General features: G+C 41.2%; 1 protein-coding gene across 1 annotated transcript in view; it reads left to right on the top strand.

The window, feature by feature from the left end:
- The window catches only part of b4galnt4a (beta-1,4-N-acetyl-galactosaminyl transferase 4a), a 133,635-nt gene that overhangs the window by 97,980 nt on the left and 18,443 nt on the right, over positions 1-17,212 (top strand). Inside the window, exon 8 of the mRNA XM_044193731.1 lies at positions 12,002-12,080. Coding sequence (XP_044049666.1) covers positions 12,002-12,080 — 79 coding nt within the window. The remainder of the gene's footprint in view (positions 1-12,001; positions 12,081-17,212) is intronic.

The raw sequence follows: 17,212 nt of genomic DNA, 5'->3' as shown, positions 1-17,212 counted from the left end.
TTACATCAATACAGTGATGCCCAACATCATGCAAGAAAGACAAGTCCAAACTATGAAAAACAAATAAGATGGCGCACATTCAGTGAAAGTGTCTCAGGGCAATCTATACATTACAGTATTAATTTGACTCCTGTATCACTCCAAGGTCTTATCATGTGCCAATTCTCATCATTTGTGTTTATGTATTGTTATGTATCATTCTGAGAAGCATTATTAAGATGCATAGAACCACAAGAAAATCTTCAATGCTCATCTCACATGAGCATCTCATTATATAATGAATGAAAATTCATTAATATCATAAAGGGCTAAACGCAGGCCAGGACCTGTTGCCGAGTGTTTGTCAAGGATTAACTGGGCCTGGTTAGCACAGCAGGCACACCAGAAATACAAGGGAGCACAGAGAGATAACAAAAGATGAAGTAGAAGAAGAAGAGAGAGGAGGAGGAGGAGGAGGCGGCTGAAAGTTGTTCTATTTTTTCTTTCTGTTTGACAAGCGTCTTGCGTTCTCCAACAAAATGACAACAACAGAGTAACCAAGCGTGGAGGTAGAATATGGCAGGAACATTAAAAAGGTTGTTCGGCTGAGAAATTTGGGTGTGACATTGCATGTTTTGTGACCTGTTATTGTGTGTGTGTTTGTGTGGATGGGTGTGTGCATGGCTTTAGGTATATTCATTTATTTTGCATCTGTATAGAAACTGCAGGATAGTTTTCTACAGTTTGGGCATGCTGTCAGTAATAAAATTGCCCACTCAATTAGAGCTGTTGCAGAGAACATACCTTCGCTGTGTGCTCTCTACCCCACTGAGATCTGAAACAACAGTGATATCCATCACCTTACACACACACACATACGAACACACAAATTGTTGCTCACTTCCTTCTCTCAAAATCTTTTAATATCTTCTACCCTGTTGTGTAAAGTGATTCATGATTCCACTGTCAGGTCATGAAATATCGTGTACCAGAGATGAAACGGTTGGAAAAATTGCAGGGTTTTATGGGTGGAAGGGGCTAATGACTAAAGTCAGATCTGTTTTTATTTTATAGCTACACGCTATCACATGCTTTAGGGGGAGTGTGTCAAAGACAGCGTGAAAGTCTAGCTTAAGGTTTGATGTTTCTGTGTGTGGGCGTGAGTAAGAGAACATATTCATATTTTTGCATGCAAGCAAATACATGCCTCCGTGCATTAACGTGCATGTTTGTTAAATACCGTGATATTTGAAATTCCTCTCTGCCTCTGACGACTTTATTGAAACATCCCAAAGCAAAGGCTGTTTATTTGTTGTCTTCCACATGTTCCCTCTGCCACACTGTGCGACATACAGCCCTCACACACCATTACACTCAACCTGTTTATAGCAAGTCGCAAGAGCGTGGCAAATTGTGGGTGCAGCAGGATTAATCGCCATGCATTCATAAAAAGGTATCCTTCAGATTAGATGGGATAGAATTGAAATGAGCAAATTAGCAGTGCAGAACAGAACAAGATATCATTTTCTAAAAAAAACAAACAGATTGCATCAGAGTATGTGCACAGCAATAATAATCAGTTATTAGACAGATTTTATCACCTGGTAATTTGAAACATTTGTAAACCAGAAAAAATAAAGAAATAATTTAACAAAATGAATTAGGTGCTTCTGGAATATTACACTCAATTTTGCAGATGGAAAGCCACTGTGAAAATTATTAGTCATTACACATGAGGCTACAGCTAGTCCTTGACAGTGTGATCCTCTTTTGCAATTTGTTATTGGAGAATAAGTTCAGGGCCATTTGAGCCTATTTACAGACTCCATTCAAAGCTGCAATTTAAAACAGCTTTCACAGTTTATGTACTACTGTTCCTAGTTATTATCATACTGGACCTTGAACAGGATGAAATGGGACAGCGCTAAAGTAAAACGGAGCATAAAAGAATTGAGTTGAATGGTGCAGAGCAGACAACCAAAGAGAGAGTAGAAAGCAGAAATGTCCCACTTTAGCAAGGTTGTTTTTTGTTGGGTTTTTTTCACACTTTGGACTGTGGTTATTTATACGTCTCGGTTCATTGGAGCTGTACGGCCGACTGTAGTAGAACTGAGTGAACAGTGACTAATGGATGCTGCAGGGTTGAATCATATTGTCAGGGAATTAAACATATTCTTGTTGAGGGGTTCACTTGAAACACTGTTGGAGGTCTCCATATGATGAAATCAAAGGCTGTTGAGACCAGCAAACATACATGCACACACACGCGCACGCACACACACACATACCACATATAACACCCTCCAGTTGGCAGTCCCTCTGTGGTTACTCTGCACCTTGGATGACTGCAGCTAGAGCTTTCAGGTGCACTACCCTCATATAAACTATGCCACATTCTCTCTGTCTGTCTCTCACTCACTTTTTATGGCCTTCTCCCTCAATCTTACTCTGTCTCTTGCCATAATGGCAATTTCATTTGAGGAGTGGATTTGAAGCTGTAAAATGGGAAGAGGTAGGAGAGGGTAAGGGCTTTATGTAGTGTGCATATGCTGTAGTGCAAACAGCATGCAGCGGAGACACATGCTGCTCAAAAACTGACAGAAATTATGCTTTTATTCGTCGCCACCAGTGGGGTGTGGCCTTCCAGTTGCCATGGTGTGTGTAAGTCTGTCCTAGGTGGCAATTCAAATAGATGGGATGGACAGGGAAGTTGGATCAGTACACCTGTTTTGGAGATCTGGTAGCCATCCACACCACCTGGCTATGACCACCTGGAGGTAATGACTTACAGTATTTAGTGTGTGTAGGTGTGTGTGTGTGAGTATAAGTAATAAATAGTTTTGCCTGCGTTCTAATTCTGAAGTTTGCTGAATAACATTTGAAGGATGGAGAGTATTTATTTCTCTTGTTGTCTCAAGCCATCTCTCTCCAACTTTCTTCTCAAGCTTCTTTCTTTCTGCTCTTGCAAAACACAACCATCAAAACAACATTTTATAGCCCCAGTGACTTGCTTGTATGTGGCCCATTATTTTATATATGTAATAAGAAACAGAAGGGCAGAAACAATCAGGGATTAGTGATAATTGATTAGTTGACTAACAGAAAACGAATTGCCAATTTTGATAATCAATTAATCATCTGATTTGTTTATAAACCGCCAAATACAAAACATTCCAGCTTCTTAAACGTGAGGATTGCTACTATTTTCTGTGTTATATCACTGTAAATGAAATATGTTTGTGTGTCAGACTGTTGGTCAGACAAATAAAATGCTATTTGAAGACACCACCTTGGACTCTGGGAAATTGTGATGGGCTATTATTCACTATTTTCAGGCATGTAATGTCTAAACAATTAATCCATTAATCCATTTAGAGAAAAAAATAATGGACATATGAATTGATAATGAAAACAATTGTTAGTTGCAGCCCCACTTAACAGGGTACAACATATTGGATGAAATTCTGTACATTCAGCATCAAACTTAACACTCAAACTTGACTGAATCAAAGAAAGAAGTATCAAAAAGCTATTTCTTTTTGATAGCACTCGAATCTGATGACTTTTAAAATAATGTGTCAATTTGAAAGTGTCCCTTTTTGTCTGCCTAACTCTTTGTCTACACCTCTGCTCTCACCTGTGAAGTGATAGTTTGGCAGTGCCTGCTAGGTGCTGTCACAGCAGCTTGATGAGTGACAGTGAAGTAGTCAGATGAGGAACCCAGATAACCCTGTCAACACTATCTCCGCTCTCTGACACAGCTACAGGAGCCTCGGGCTGTATAGACAACACCGGGGAGACTGACATTTACTAAAATTCTATAAACTGAACTGTGCTGAGTTGCATACTGAGCTAGTCTGACGTCTTGCTTAACGTCAGGTAATTCAGAAACCTTTGAGCAGCTCAGACTGGGATGTGATAGTTGAAGATTAGAAGGAATATAGTTTGAAAGATATTGGAAACTAATGAGCACTGGCTGAATCTGAGGCAAAAAGCCAAAGTCAATTAAACGATGTCTGTGTTTCATAAGTGTTAGCATTCATCTGTATGTGCTTCTCTTGCTGAGTTTCCAAACATGAGAGTATGGTCTGTCAAGATTTTCACCTTCAGGTGCAATGATTGAATGACTGCTGCTGACCTTTGACAGTGGCGTGGTGAGGACTAAAGGCAGAAGAGGATTCCAAGGTTATCTGGGATGCCACCGCTGGCATTTTGAAGGAGCAGCTTTCAGTTCACAAACTGCTAGAAATTGACATTGACATTTACGCCCAATCCTCCACATACATGTGTGAGTTGATGTGTGTTCTTCCTTTTCTGTGTGAGTGTGCATGTGTTTGTGCCTTCTAACTTTTAGGCCTTTCTTTCTTCTATTAACTTTCTCCTCTTCTTCCTTTTCATTTTTCTTTCCCTTTCATTCTCATGCTTTTAAGACTGCAAACACTCCCATTCGTTTTCTACACACATGACTTAACAGAAAACCCCCAAAGACCAATAATAGTTGGAAGGAGAGAGTTAACTGTGACTTTTTCCAGCAACAATGAGGGAAACCTAGTGGAGAATGACCTGTTATTTCACTATGGGATCTCTCAGTATCTATAATTGAATCATTTAAGCACTACTAGCTATTAGCTGCCACAGTGACTCAAGCATTTAGAGAGAGGAAAGTATAGTGCTTGTGCTCATGGCATCATAGGAATACTATATTCACATACATGTGAGTAAATGTCTGTACGTTTCTGTCTTTGTGTGCATACATATCCCTGATTGTGTTTGAGTGTGAATACCAACCTTAATGCTAACCTCTCTCTGCTCAAGGTAATTTGTTGATACACTGTAGCAGTTGAATTAGAATGAAGATTGCCAGCGAGCTGCAATGACTTCTCTGTCCCACTTTCTTCCCTCAGGCCTTCACTCCGCCATCTGTTTCTATGAGTGATGGGAGCCTGCTGAGACACAAATCTATGTTTGAGTGTGTGTGTCTCTGTGTGTTCATGTGTGTAGTGGCTTATGTTTAATCAGAATGTCTTTGGGGTGTTGATGCACATCTCTTGAGCTGTGAAAGACTGTGGTAGTGAACATCTGATTGGCAGTAATGCAAGAGTACGACCAAATAACACAGGGCTGCTTCTGGCCAAACGTGATTAGAGACAGTAATGATGACAGAGGGTCAGCTCAGTCTTAGGAAACAAAGAAATTACATTCTGAGCAGTTTGGGAACGGATATGTAAGCTGTTTGGAAAGGAACTTAGTGAATATCCTGGATGTATCGAGATGTCATGAGAAGAGAACTGATACTTAGGCACACATGCAGACATGTCATGGGCACATGAACATGCACACGTTTACACACACGTACCTAGAGCAAAGCACTCTGAGCAGAGATTGTGAAGAGTGGTGGGAGACAAGCCTAGGAATTATTTTGTATTTTTCTCATCTTCAGCAAATCCCATTAAAACCAAAACCAGCAACGCTTAAAGGTGTAAGTATGCTCCACCGAAAGTGCTTATCGGATGGTCCAACAGAGTCTGAACCCCGGCACCTTTCCAGCGTCATAGTGGGGGGGGTAGTGCTACTTGCTAATGTATAATTGTGTACCTCTAGATTTCTCCTATAAATAAATCCTCAGCATGTACATGTAGTATTGTTTGACCTTGACGTAATGTAATAATTGTAGTTGCACTTTGCTGTGATGAAAAGAGCATATGCTTCTTTGCATCTCAGTTTATTTTCTTCACATGTCCACACATTCAGGCCAGGAGGAGAGGAGAAGGAGTGTTAATAGAAAATCAAAGTGAGAAAGGGCTGAAGTGGAGGCGTAGAGCAGAAAAAGCATTGAAGATAGTAATGCTATGATGCTATATTAGATAATTACATATGGGGGAATTGGATGCGGTAGATGGAAGGAGAAGAGACGGTCCAAGAAGCGTTGGAATAAAGACAAGATACAGGAGAAGAGAGGGAACAAGAGACAGGGGAAAGAGCAGGGCATGAAGGAGAGTGGAGGGGGATGAAGTGAAGGGAGGGGATGGAAGAAAGAGGATTTATTGAGGCTGCAGGGAAGAGCAGCGTGATAGCTCTCTGATGGATTAGAGCAAAACATGAGAAATGGAGTGAAGAAGGGGAAAAGCATGAGGGGAGAAAAGTGAAGTTTGTGCGTCTCCTTGGGGCAGCTCTAAACACTGGTATCATTAATGTAGTTGAGAGGAGAGCACTCGCCGAGCACAGTCTTTTATTTAAAGGCCACCTGTGGGTATTAGAGTGGGAGAAATCAGGCAAGAGAGAGAGACAGGGAAAGGGACAGGGTGACAGTGAGATAGCATTAATTTGAAATTGAGTTGGAAAAAGAGAGGACATACAGGAAAAGTATTGCTGGAAATTGCTGTAGCCGGCAGGCAGATAGGAGAGATGAAGGGAGAATGAAAGAGGACTGGTATTTACCAAGGGCAGAAAGCATACAGTCTCTATTTCACTTCAGCTCTGCTCACTGCAAACCAGGTTAGTAACATGTGTGTGAATGCATGTCAATCTGTCTGTCAGTCTTCAGGGTGTTGTGCACCCAGGCTTTTGAATATTTATTTTGACAAACCCGCAGTCCAACCATTTTCTTTTGAGATGCTTGTGAAAGGAGTTTGTCTCTCAGCAGGAAAAAAACCCTCTCAATATGTTCATGCCAAATAAATATTTCATACTTCAAATCCAGCAGACTTGATGATACTCTCTGAATATTGTTTAGCTCCTGTCTTGTGTTATCCAGCCCAGTCAAGCTCCTTTGTCTGTCTCTATCCGTTCAGCCCAATGAAGGGAAACTGGAAACAAAGACTCCAATTAGTCAGGCAATTAGACTCTTGTTTTGTGTCCTCTACTCATCCTGAGTCACGCGCTAATAGCTATTCTTTCCTCTTCCATCTCTCATTTGCCCTTCACTTGCTCTTTTATGTTTTTTTTCCCTCTTCATTGCGTTCTGTATGAAATCATGTCTCAGTGATATTCACTGTAATGTATTTTTCCTTTCAAGATACAGAAAGCATTTATAAATCCCTCTCTGCTGTTCATTTGCTATTTATCGCTCCTCCTTCATCTTTCTTTCCGCCCGTCTCTCTGTCTCTTCATCTCTTTCAACCGAAGCCTGCCTCGTCATCCATCACAGGAAGACTGGTGTGACCAGTGTACACACACACACACATACACACACATAGACTCATGCAAGAATAAAACACATCTATCCCTCCTACTTTGTTCTACTTTGTTTGTCTCTCTCCATCTCCATTTTCTTCTCCAGTCTTTTAATTTATTTTAATGCTTTTAGACAGAGTAGAGTCCATAAAAGTATTTCAAATTAGTTTGCTTCACATTTTGTTTGTCAAATTCACTTCACATCTTTCTTATTTGTCTCCGACCATATCTTTATTTGGACCCATGATAATTCATTTCTGTTATTTATTTTTTTTTTTTTTCCAGATCTAAGCACAGGTGGGTCCACCAGCTGGGCATTTCTGCCTGACACTCCTCCGACGGTGCCATTGTGCCGGGAGCCATCCTTAACTGATGTTTCGCTCATTTAATCCTGTAAAATCTCAAGGTGGAGGTGGAGCAGTGGCAGGGATGTCTCCTTACCACCCCTTGTAGCCGGCCCTAGGATCCTTGCTTTCCCCACGCCTTATCCTTTCTTCAGAGCCAGAAGCTCCCTTGTTCTGCCTTCTCTGCCAGGTCTTTGAGAACCTTCCTCAGCTTGGAGCCTGTGATACCAAGAGACTTCAGGAACCGCTGGGTGGATATTCCAGTGTAGCCTCTGAAACCAATTTCCACTGGATAGGTGAACGCCCTTCACCTTGCTTGTGAGCACACAGCTGCCAGCTCTGTGTACTTTTCCTTCTTTCTCTTGAAGGCAGCCTTCATTACCTCTTCCCATGGAACAGTCAATTCAGCCATGATGTCCATCTTCCAGGAGGTGGACCAAAGCAGGATATCTGGTCGTTGGGAGGTTGTGGTCATCTTTTGTGGGAACTTCAGCTGGCGGTCGAGGTCAGCTCTCATGTTCCACTCGCCTCGGGGTGACAAGAGAGACCACTCCCTCATGCTGCTGCTCTGAGCCCGGTAGGACCCGGTCATGGCCCCATCCGTACCAGCCCTGCGTCAACACTGCCTTGCAGCCAGAAAGGATGTGCTGCAAGCTCGGGTTCTGGGAGTCGCAGTTGGCAGGTCTCCTCTGAGCCGTACCAGAGGTGCATGTTCCAGGAACTGGGAAGGGTATCGTACGTGGCCCTGATCAGGAAGCTCAGCCTTGCTTGGGGCATCCTCCACATGTCCGCCCACATAACAGTCCTGTTGTTCACAGCCTCCCAGGTTGTCCATCTCCCTTGTTGCTATTGGCGCACATCTCTGATTTTATAGCACTCCTCTTACATCTTCACAACTTCAGAGATCACAAGGTCTTTCCTTTCCTTCTTTGTGGCTTTGGACCAAATCTTAGGTGCTGTTCCCCATCCAGAACTGGCCCTCCCTGGCTGCAGCAGTCCAACAATCTCTTGTTGTTTCAAACATTTGATGGCCTGGTCTACTGTCTGCATTGCATTCCACTTACGATAGAATATCTGTCTTCTTCACACCAAATTGGAAAAAGAAAAAAAGGCACAGACACAAAGAAATCATGCAAAAAAACAAAAAACAAAACAGAGATATGTATCAGCAGACTGCAGGCAGTGAATCCCTCAGGACTCAATAAATGTCTCACCTCCACTGGAAATTACATGAACCAAAAATGAATTGCTGCTGAATTGGCATACAAAATTACTTCAAATCACAAAGAGATATAAAGAAAATAGCCAAACAAAAGATAGAAGTATGTGAATAGGACTTGATGTTCTGCTCTCTTCGTCTGTTTATCCATCTCTCTTTCTCAGTGTGATATGATCCTTTTGTTTGTCTCCATCTTGCTCTGCGTCGGTTGATAGGCCTGCTATCTGCAGCGTGTGTGTTTTTGTGTGTGTGTGTGTGTGTGTGTGTGTGTGTGTGTGTGTGTGTGTGGGTGGGTGGGTGCATTGTTTTATCTGCCATCTTATAACAGGTAAACAGGTTTGTACTGGCTGAGCTGCCAATCTGTCATTTCAGGCTCTTTGAGTGTGTTGAGTATATTTTTGAATTGAATTGAGTGGCAAGGGGCTAGAAGAAAGAGATCCTCAAATGTTGACAGACGATAGTATGTTGTGGATGCATTTGGAGTGTTTTCTGTGTACATCTGTGCGATATTTATTTTACGTGTGTATTCCTCCTTGTCTGTGGTTGTGTATCAGCCTTACTCTGAAACACTGTGGCGGCAGACTGCATCCTCTCAGCTATGACATTAGATTATTCCCCAGATGGAGTCAGATTATGGGTTGAGATAGACAATCTAATGAAGGGTCAGGAAATGTACTAATATCCCTAAAACCCATCTACAGTCGTCTGCTCAGGGACAGAAACTAAATATCACTTTAAGTTCAGGATGTTAAAAGAAAGATGTGACATGTCAACCTAAAATTTTATATGTTTGGACAGTGAGATTCAATTCTCAAATAAATGCCTCTTTTTGTTTGATAGTAATATTTTCAGCTGATACATACAGTATAATTCCCTTAGACAAACATTTTGCCCTCGGTTCTCCGGTTGAGATGATTCTGATTACTCAATTTCCCCATGTATTCATTATATTAATTAAAGTTTCATCTGATCTAATGTAATCTAATGACTCTTTTGAGTGTGTTTTGACTGAGGTAAATGCAAAACAAGATATTATTTTTTGTCTTTTTATTAAAGTATGGCTCCGCTCATGGATTGCGTTATGTATGGGAAAGGGCAAGCAGGGTGCCAGGAGCCGAAAGTGGCACTTAAGTTCGCTGAGTGCCATTTCAGCAGCTGCGCAGAGAGATGTTCCCTATTCATGAGAGAGTGACCTTAGCACACTGTCACTGCTATCCTGCACCTGCAATGATTTATTGGTTACAGAACGCTGGGCAGCCGGATGATGCGGTGGCATTTGTGCACGGGGCAACACGTGACCGTCCCCCTTCAGCCTTTGTCCTTCCCTTTCAAATTGGCTAACCACGTCAGGAACAAACACACACACTGCAAAATAAGTCTACGCTATAATTGTGACTCGACAATCTTTATCATGAAAGACAAGGCATTTATGTCTGGTAGTGCTGAAATAATTAGTCCATTAAGCAATTAGTTGATTGACAAAAAATTAATCAGCCACAATTTTAAAAACCATTTAGGTTATTTATCAAGCAAACATACTAAAAACCTTTGCTAGCTCTGACTTCTAAAGTGTGACAATCTCTGCTTTTCTCTTTAGGTTTTGCACTGTTGGTTGGACGAAACAAGATACTTTAAGATGTCACCTTGAGTTCTGGGAAGTTTAATAGATGTCTCATAATCATCTCAATAGGTGTCTCATAATCATCTTAATAAGCTACACTTAACTTGACAGTACTCATTATTGCACTATTACTTATTACTTATATTATTACATTGTATTATACCGTACATATTTTTTCACCTCTAACTTCACTTTGGTACTTACACTTATTTTAGCTTTTATACTTATATCCATTTTGTACTTAATTTATCTTAGCTGTATTGTAATGTATTATATTTTGATTTGCTTAGTACTTCTATTCCTTCTATTCTCAAGTGTGCATTGACGTGATAGTGAGCAGCTGTAACGAAAGAGTTTCCCCTCGGGGATCAATAAAGTATTTCTGATTCTGATCTGTCACTTTTTGTCATTATATAGACGAAAAGATTAAATGATTTTAAACTCATAAACATGCACATACTCTTGAGAACAAGGATAGCATCATGCAACAAAAGTTTCTCTGTTTGCTTGCTTGTCTTTTTTGCATGTTATCTCCTGTTTTTGTGGGGCTATTTTCAATTCCAAACACAGACTTCATCAAAGAAGATGAGCTTGTGTTTGTTTCATGAGACAAACAGGAGACAGGAGAGAGAAAGGGGGCCATCACAGAGAGCGAAAACAGGCACAGGAAACAGAAACAAAGACAGAAAATGAACAGGAAAAAAGAGCAAGCCGTCATATATTAGTGAACCAGAGCACATGAATATGGAGGAGCCAAATAACTCCAAAGTTCAGAGTAGCAAATGTTTCACAAATTACCAGGCTGCTGCAAATAAAATTAACATGATCTTGTTTATAGGAATTAGGTTTTCCAAGATACAGTACCATTTTATCCTTATAAGCATAGCTTTTATATGCGTTTAAGGCACATGCTTTAACAAACTGTGCATTTATACTCTGTAGATGTGTACTGCACATGTACACGTGCAAAAACCTGATTTTATTCACTGCCCAACAGTGTGTGTGTGCATTCAACTATGACTGTATGTGTGTGTTTTGAGAGCTAATGATGTGTGGTGTCGCTCATTCAGCAGCAGATGTTGGCCTATTATCCGAGATGTGTTTTTGATAAGAATAAAGCATTGTCGCTTGGTGTGCGTGTTTCATCAGTGCAGGAAATAACATACAGACCTTTACTCAGGCAAACCAGGAGTTCCAGAGAAATACTGGAGCCTGTATAAGTGTAAAATTATGATTTATGTGGAGCATCGATTTTCCTCCTCACAGTCTCTGAAGGAGTGTTTTATTCAGGACCCAAGGCTGATAATATCCTGGCTCGCTGCTGTCTCTTTTGCCATCTTGCCTGTAGCACTGAGTTATATTCAAGGCTGATTAACCTGTTTATGCTCAGGTCCAATATGTTTTTAAAGTCAAACTGTTTACCTTACTCTACTGCAGTCTCATTAAATCCTGTTATACCTTTAGTTTATGGTGAGCCAAAGTTGCTCACAGTTGTATTTCTGGTAGGCCTCCACACACTAACAGTCAGTATGTTTTCATAAGTGTGGGTCACTGAGAAAGATCCTAAGGTGAAAGCAACTGCAGTGGCTTATTCTATTTTTTTTTCATCAGCGTCAAATATCTAACAATAGCTCTCTCTTTCTCTCTCCGTTCATCTCCCCTCAGCCTAATCTCATCCAGACAATACTACTTTGAGATCCTCCACAAGCAGGATGACAAGGGTTCGGATCACGTGGAGGTTGGGGTAAGTGGACCCATCCAATCATGGGAGCTCACTCACTTCCTCTATTCTGCCCCCCCCCCAGATTGGTGCCTGGTGAGAATTGAAAGGAAGTAAGGAAGTGTTTGAAGTGGAAAGATCTACTTTCCCTCCTTTGCTGTACATTACTTTGCATTTTCCCTCTTATTTCCATGGACTCATCCGATTACAACTGTATGCCCGCCTTGTTTAGAGCATCAACTCATTTAAAATCTTTCAACTGTTTTTCTTTTATCCTCTTTCCATTCCCCCATCTGTCATCACTCTCCTCTTCCAGCTTACTCTCCCCCACCTACACTTCTTCTTCTCTAACTTTCTGTTTTCTCTCCCGTTCGCTTCGACTCTCCTCTGCACCATTTCTCTCTCAGTATCTGCACCTCAGGCAAAGCTCAGAGATGAGTGGGGCTTAATTTCGAAATAAGGTTTCAAACGAGAGCCCACACGCCTCGTGTGAGCCTGTACTTTTGAGTGGGAAGGCAGATGATAAAAAGAGATCACTGGTGTGTGTATGGAATGAATTTCTTAACAAGCCCCGGGTTATCGTCATCATGGTGACCATCATCATCAGCAGTGCAGCAGCAGTACTGCTGGAATTTCTTTCTTCTTTCACAAAACTTCAGTGTCATTTTTGCAACCCCAAGGTTAATGATTGTTTTACTTCTATCTCAGTCTATCTTTATCCCCTGCAAACTCTGCCTGAGTGCCTCTAGCTACTTTCCTCTAGCTAAGTTCTTGTTAGTTTCTTCCTGGGTCTTTATATGCTTCACTGTCCTGTCATATTTTAGTTTTCTTTATTTCACCATGTTTTCACAAAACCATTCATCACTTCACCACTCCTTAACCTTATCCCACAGTTTCCAGCCCTGCTGTACTCTTTTCTGTTTCTCTAGTGTCTCAAGCCTTCAGTCTGTTCAGTGTTGTTCACTTCAGATTGGCTGCTTCTGGATGCCAGCTTAAAGAGAGGAGTTGACAAGGTGATGTGAGGAGCACCATGCTGCTCTGTGGTGCCAGGAGGATCACACATGAACCTGATGAGATGTAGGCGGAGGAGTGTGTGTGTGTGTGTGTGTTTGTGTGTGAGAGAGGGTGGCATGCATCTACTTTACAACCATGCCATACTGACACTTGGGCCTCCAGTCTAGTTTGAGTATGGTAAATTGGCACACTCAGCTGGTGTGTGTTTTCACACAGGCTGTATGAAATGTCCTGTTAGTGGCAGGTCTCCCAAATACTATACTGTTGCTGTGGGATGTTGTGGGTCGTTGATGTGGGTGTGTTATGAATTCTGCTGATGATGTGCAAGTGTGACTAATAAATTACAGCCCATGACAGCCACATCCCAGTGGCAAACAAATACCTTCACGTTTATTTGGAGAGCCTCTGGATATAACAAACAGACTTGGTATGTGAGATATAATGCAATAAAAACAGAGAGGATACACTGTTATCATGTCCTAGTTGCTGGAGTGGTGACTCCTACTGGTTAATCTCGTGCCAGTGTGGAGGGTGAGGTCCTGGGGCTAGATGGTGTTAGGCCGTGTTCAGACCAAAAATGCACCATCCTCATTCATGTCAATGAGACAACTGCATTGCAGAGGTCTCCCGAAAAAGAAATATGCAGGATCGCCTGGAAAAATAGTTGAACCTGGCTCAACTTTTGCCATTACGCAATCTAATGTCACATGGCACATAAATCAAATCAAATACATGCACACACGTTCCTTGTAGAATTTGTGACCACTTGGGGGCAGCCCAACAACCCTTAAACACAGTGCTGACATATTAATTACCTTTATAAAGTTCATATTTACTATTTACACATCCAGCAGACAGGGAGCAACATCAATGTTAATTTTGAGTCATGTTTCTGGCAACCTGATGAATATAAGTCCAACATTCACTCTCCCTTTAGCTTTGTTTTTGGTTTCCACCAAAAGAAATATCTGGCTCATTAGCTGCTAAATGCTCCACTGTGTTTACCAGCTAGTCACTAACTTTGTCTGCCCATGGTTTGGTGCTGGGCAGTGAAGTGTGGGTTTATCAGAGCTTTCTCACTAATAAATACATGGCTCCCTACTATGGCTGAAAACAGGGTTGATGAGAGTGGAGAAAGTGAGCCAAAACAGTAAAGTTGCAGGCCGTAAAACAAAAACAGTGAGCTGAAAGATGATTAAGCACTCTGTAGAACTGAGGGGAGCTGCAGAGTTGGAAATATTTTCATTGGGTTTGTCACTATGAGTGACCCTTATCATATCGCACATAGTGATTTTTTCCATTGGAATTGGCCATTCCAAAATGGAGTAAAAGGGAGAAACTTTCAAATCTTTGCACTGGTAATTAAGATGTACAGCCTTCAAACTATGGTTTGGTAATGGTATTGGTCTCTTAATCAGAGCTCATTGGCTTGATCTAAGGACAAAGACCGAATGCTGCCATAAAGAAGGAGAGGATACAGAACAAGAGGAAAATAAATGGGGCAGTAGTGTTGAGAAGGATATATACAGAGTGCGCCCTGGAGGCCTTTGTATGAAGTATTTCTGGTGTCTCTACCTTGTGGTATTTCTCATTCAAATCATCAACTTCCTAGCAGACATTGCCAGTCATCCAGAAAACTGTTCATGTGATTATTTCTACCAGTGAATCAAGGTCATGTGGAAATCCATCTCTCTCTGTCTCTCTCTTTCTTTCTCTCTGTCTCAGCCAATCCTCATCGAAGTGGGTTTGTTCTAGTAGAAACAATTTAAAGCATATAAAAGTCATGCAGCAAATCAACATTGTGTGCAGGAATGTGTGTATGTGTGTACGCTATGCTGTCTTAGTAAGGCCCCTGTGTGTGATTTAACAGCAGAATACATTTCACACCTTGACAAAAATAGCAGATTTACCGTTACCGGCCCACAACAGCATAAGCCCAGGGCTCACATAAATCCGCAGAAACCCAGGCACTCATTTGTTAAAGAGCAGATAGTGTGGATTCACAGCTCTTTCTTCTGTGTCCTGTGCCAAGCTGTGATTGCATGGTCAAAGGTGGGCTGTTCCTCTGGGAATGTATTTGTTTAGCAGCGCTTGTTGTAAAGAAACTAGAGGGAGTAAAAATCAGATAGTACACAAGCACAATCTGAAAATTACCTTTTGGCAAGAAAATAAGAAAGAGAACCCTTGTTCTCTCTGTGTTGGCCCCTTTCTTTTCCATCGTGTGAAGGAATTAGGGGAATGGCTGCAGGAAGGCAGAACATAATCAGCATTAGAGACAGGAAGAGACAGGTTAGGAATACACTGTGCCTTTCCCAAGGGGATGGAAACAACTGTATTTTTATGTATGAACAGCAGGGCCAATGAATGAGGAGATTGTTGAGTCGTTAGGATGAGTAGGCAAGTTATTAAATCTGCACTCTGACTGAACCTTTCCATTACTACTCTCTACCTCAGTGTTTTTCTTCAATTAACTTCAAATAAACTCTTTAGAGTCATGACTGGTTTTTAAATGGATTACATTGGATGAAAGAAGACTTAGTGAGTAGTAGTTTCATTTAGTTTCTTAAATGTCATCTGGATCTTTGTCAATGAAACACAGGACCTTTCCACTGGCCTAATGGAAATGTCTCCTACTAGCCATATGACAGAATGAAGGAAAGTGTTGACCATTAAACGGTGTGATTGAGAGGAAGAGGGAGTGAGACAAAGAAGAGAAGAAAGTCACGCCTTAATTAGTAATGGCAAGTTTATGGAGAGCCAGGGGTGTGGGATTTAAATACAGGATTTTAATGGCCCTGTTTTATCACTCCTGCCAGGCCAAGCCTCAAACTGCTCACCAATTAATACACACACCCATGTATGCGCACACTCGCACTCTCACATCCACCCATCTACCCCAACCCCTCAGACACACAGGCCTCTCAACATCTACCTCACGCCTTCCCTCCTCAATATAAATCAGTGGTCCATGCGACCTGGAGCCAGCTGTAAGTATATTGTTTGTGTCGTTTTACTTTGGAAATAATTCAGCTTTCTCTCAGTTTCTTTACCACTTCAGCACCTTTTAGGGTTGAGTGTAGTTCAGCAGCTCTCGGACATATGGAGTCGTATTTTTTGCCTCAGTTCCCTTTTCGGTCTTTACTGCATTCTCTTTTACCTTTAAAAAAAAAAAAAAAAATCCACTTTGAACTTCTTTTTATGGTCCTTTTTGGCTCATTTACTTCACTCTTACCATGCACATATTTGCTTTTCTCCTCCCATAAATTACTTTTATTTTCATTTTGACATGCATTTTTAAGATCCCAGATTAAGATGAACTCAGTTTTGTGTTTGGTGGTCTTTTCTAGCAATCTTTTGTTTACAGTGTCTGTACGTGATCGTCACCTTTTGCCTCATTGCTCAGGCCATCACATGGCCATGTCAGTTATTTTTTTGTGAGATGAGATTACAGTTTGCCCTTGTCTTTTGGCACCTTCTCTCCAAGTGGTCATGTACATATATGAGAAAAAACAGAAACACCAGCATTAACCTTTACCTCACAGAAAATAGCTCTTCAATGACATGGGATGCTTTTACTGCCATGTTCTTTGTCCTCCTATCCCCTAGAGGGCAACAACAGTGCCAGTCAATATGACTGTAATGATTGCAGGGTGATCATCCAGGCTCTCCCTCTTTATGAGGATGATGAAAAGTGCAAGACATGGAATCACTTCTCATAATCAAGAAGATCTCATCATATAACTAAATATTATTCTCATTCATGTTATTCTCATTTGTAAAACCACTGGGAGAACACTTTCGCTTTTTGAGCCTACAGGGATTTAAAGCCATTAGAAGAGCTGATATTAGTATCTCTCTTTCTGTCTTTTATGCCAAGTCCTTCTCTTGTCATCATGCAGATTTGATCAGACACTTCCCAAAGAGCACCATCCCACACATGACATACCATTTTAACATTAAAAAGGAAGCTATGTAGTGTCCTGTCACCCACACTCACTGTGTCCTGTTAACTTTCATATGCTTACATTATGTTTTATCTTGTCTTACCAAGTGTCTCTCTGTGCCACTGAATCTTGCAGAGATACTGCTTGTTATCTATGGGAAAGTATAATATTTGGAAATTGTGACTTAAGTAGTTTAAA

The sequence above is a fragment of the Siniperca chuatsi genome, linkage group LG4 (assembly GCF_020085105.1).
Source record: "Siniperca chuatsi isolate FFG_IHB_CAS linkage group LG4, ASM2008510v1, whole genome shotgun sequence".
NCBI lineage: Eukaryota > Metazoa > Chordata > Actinopteri > Centrarchiformes > Sinipercidae > Siniperca > Siniperca chuatsi.
Note: the sequence above shows the minus strand (reverse complement) of the source record. Positions and strands in the feature narration are given on the sequence as shown.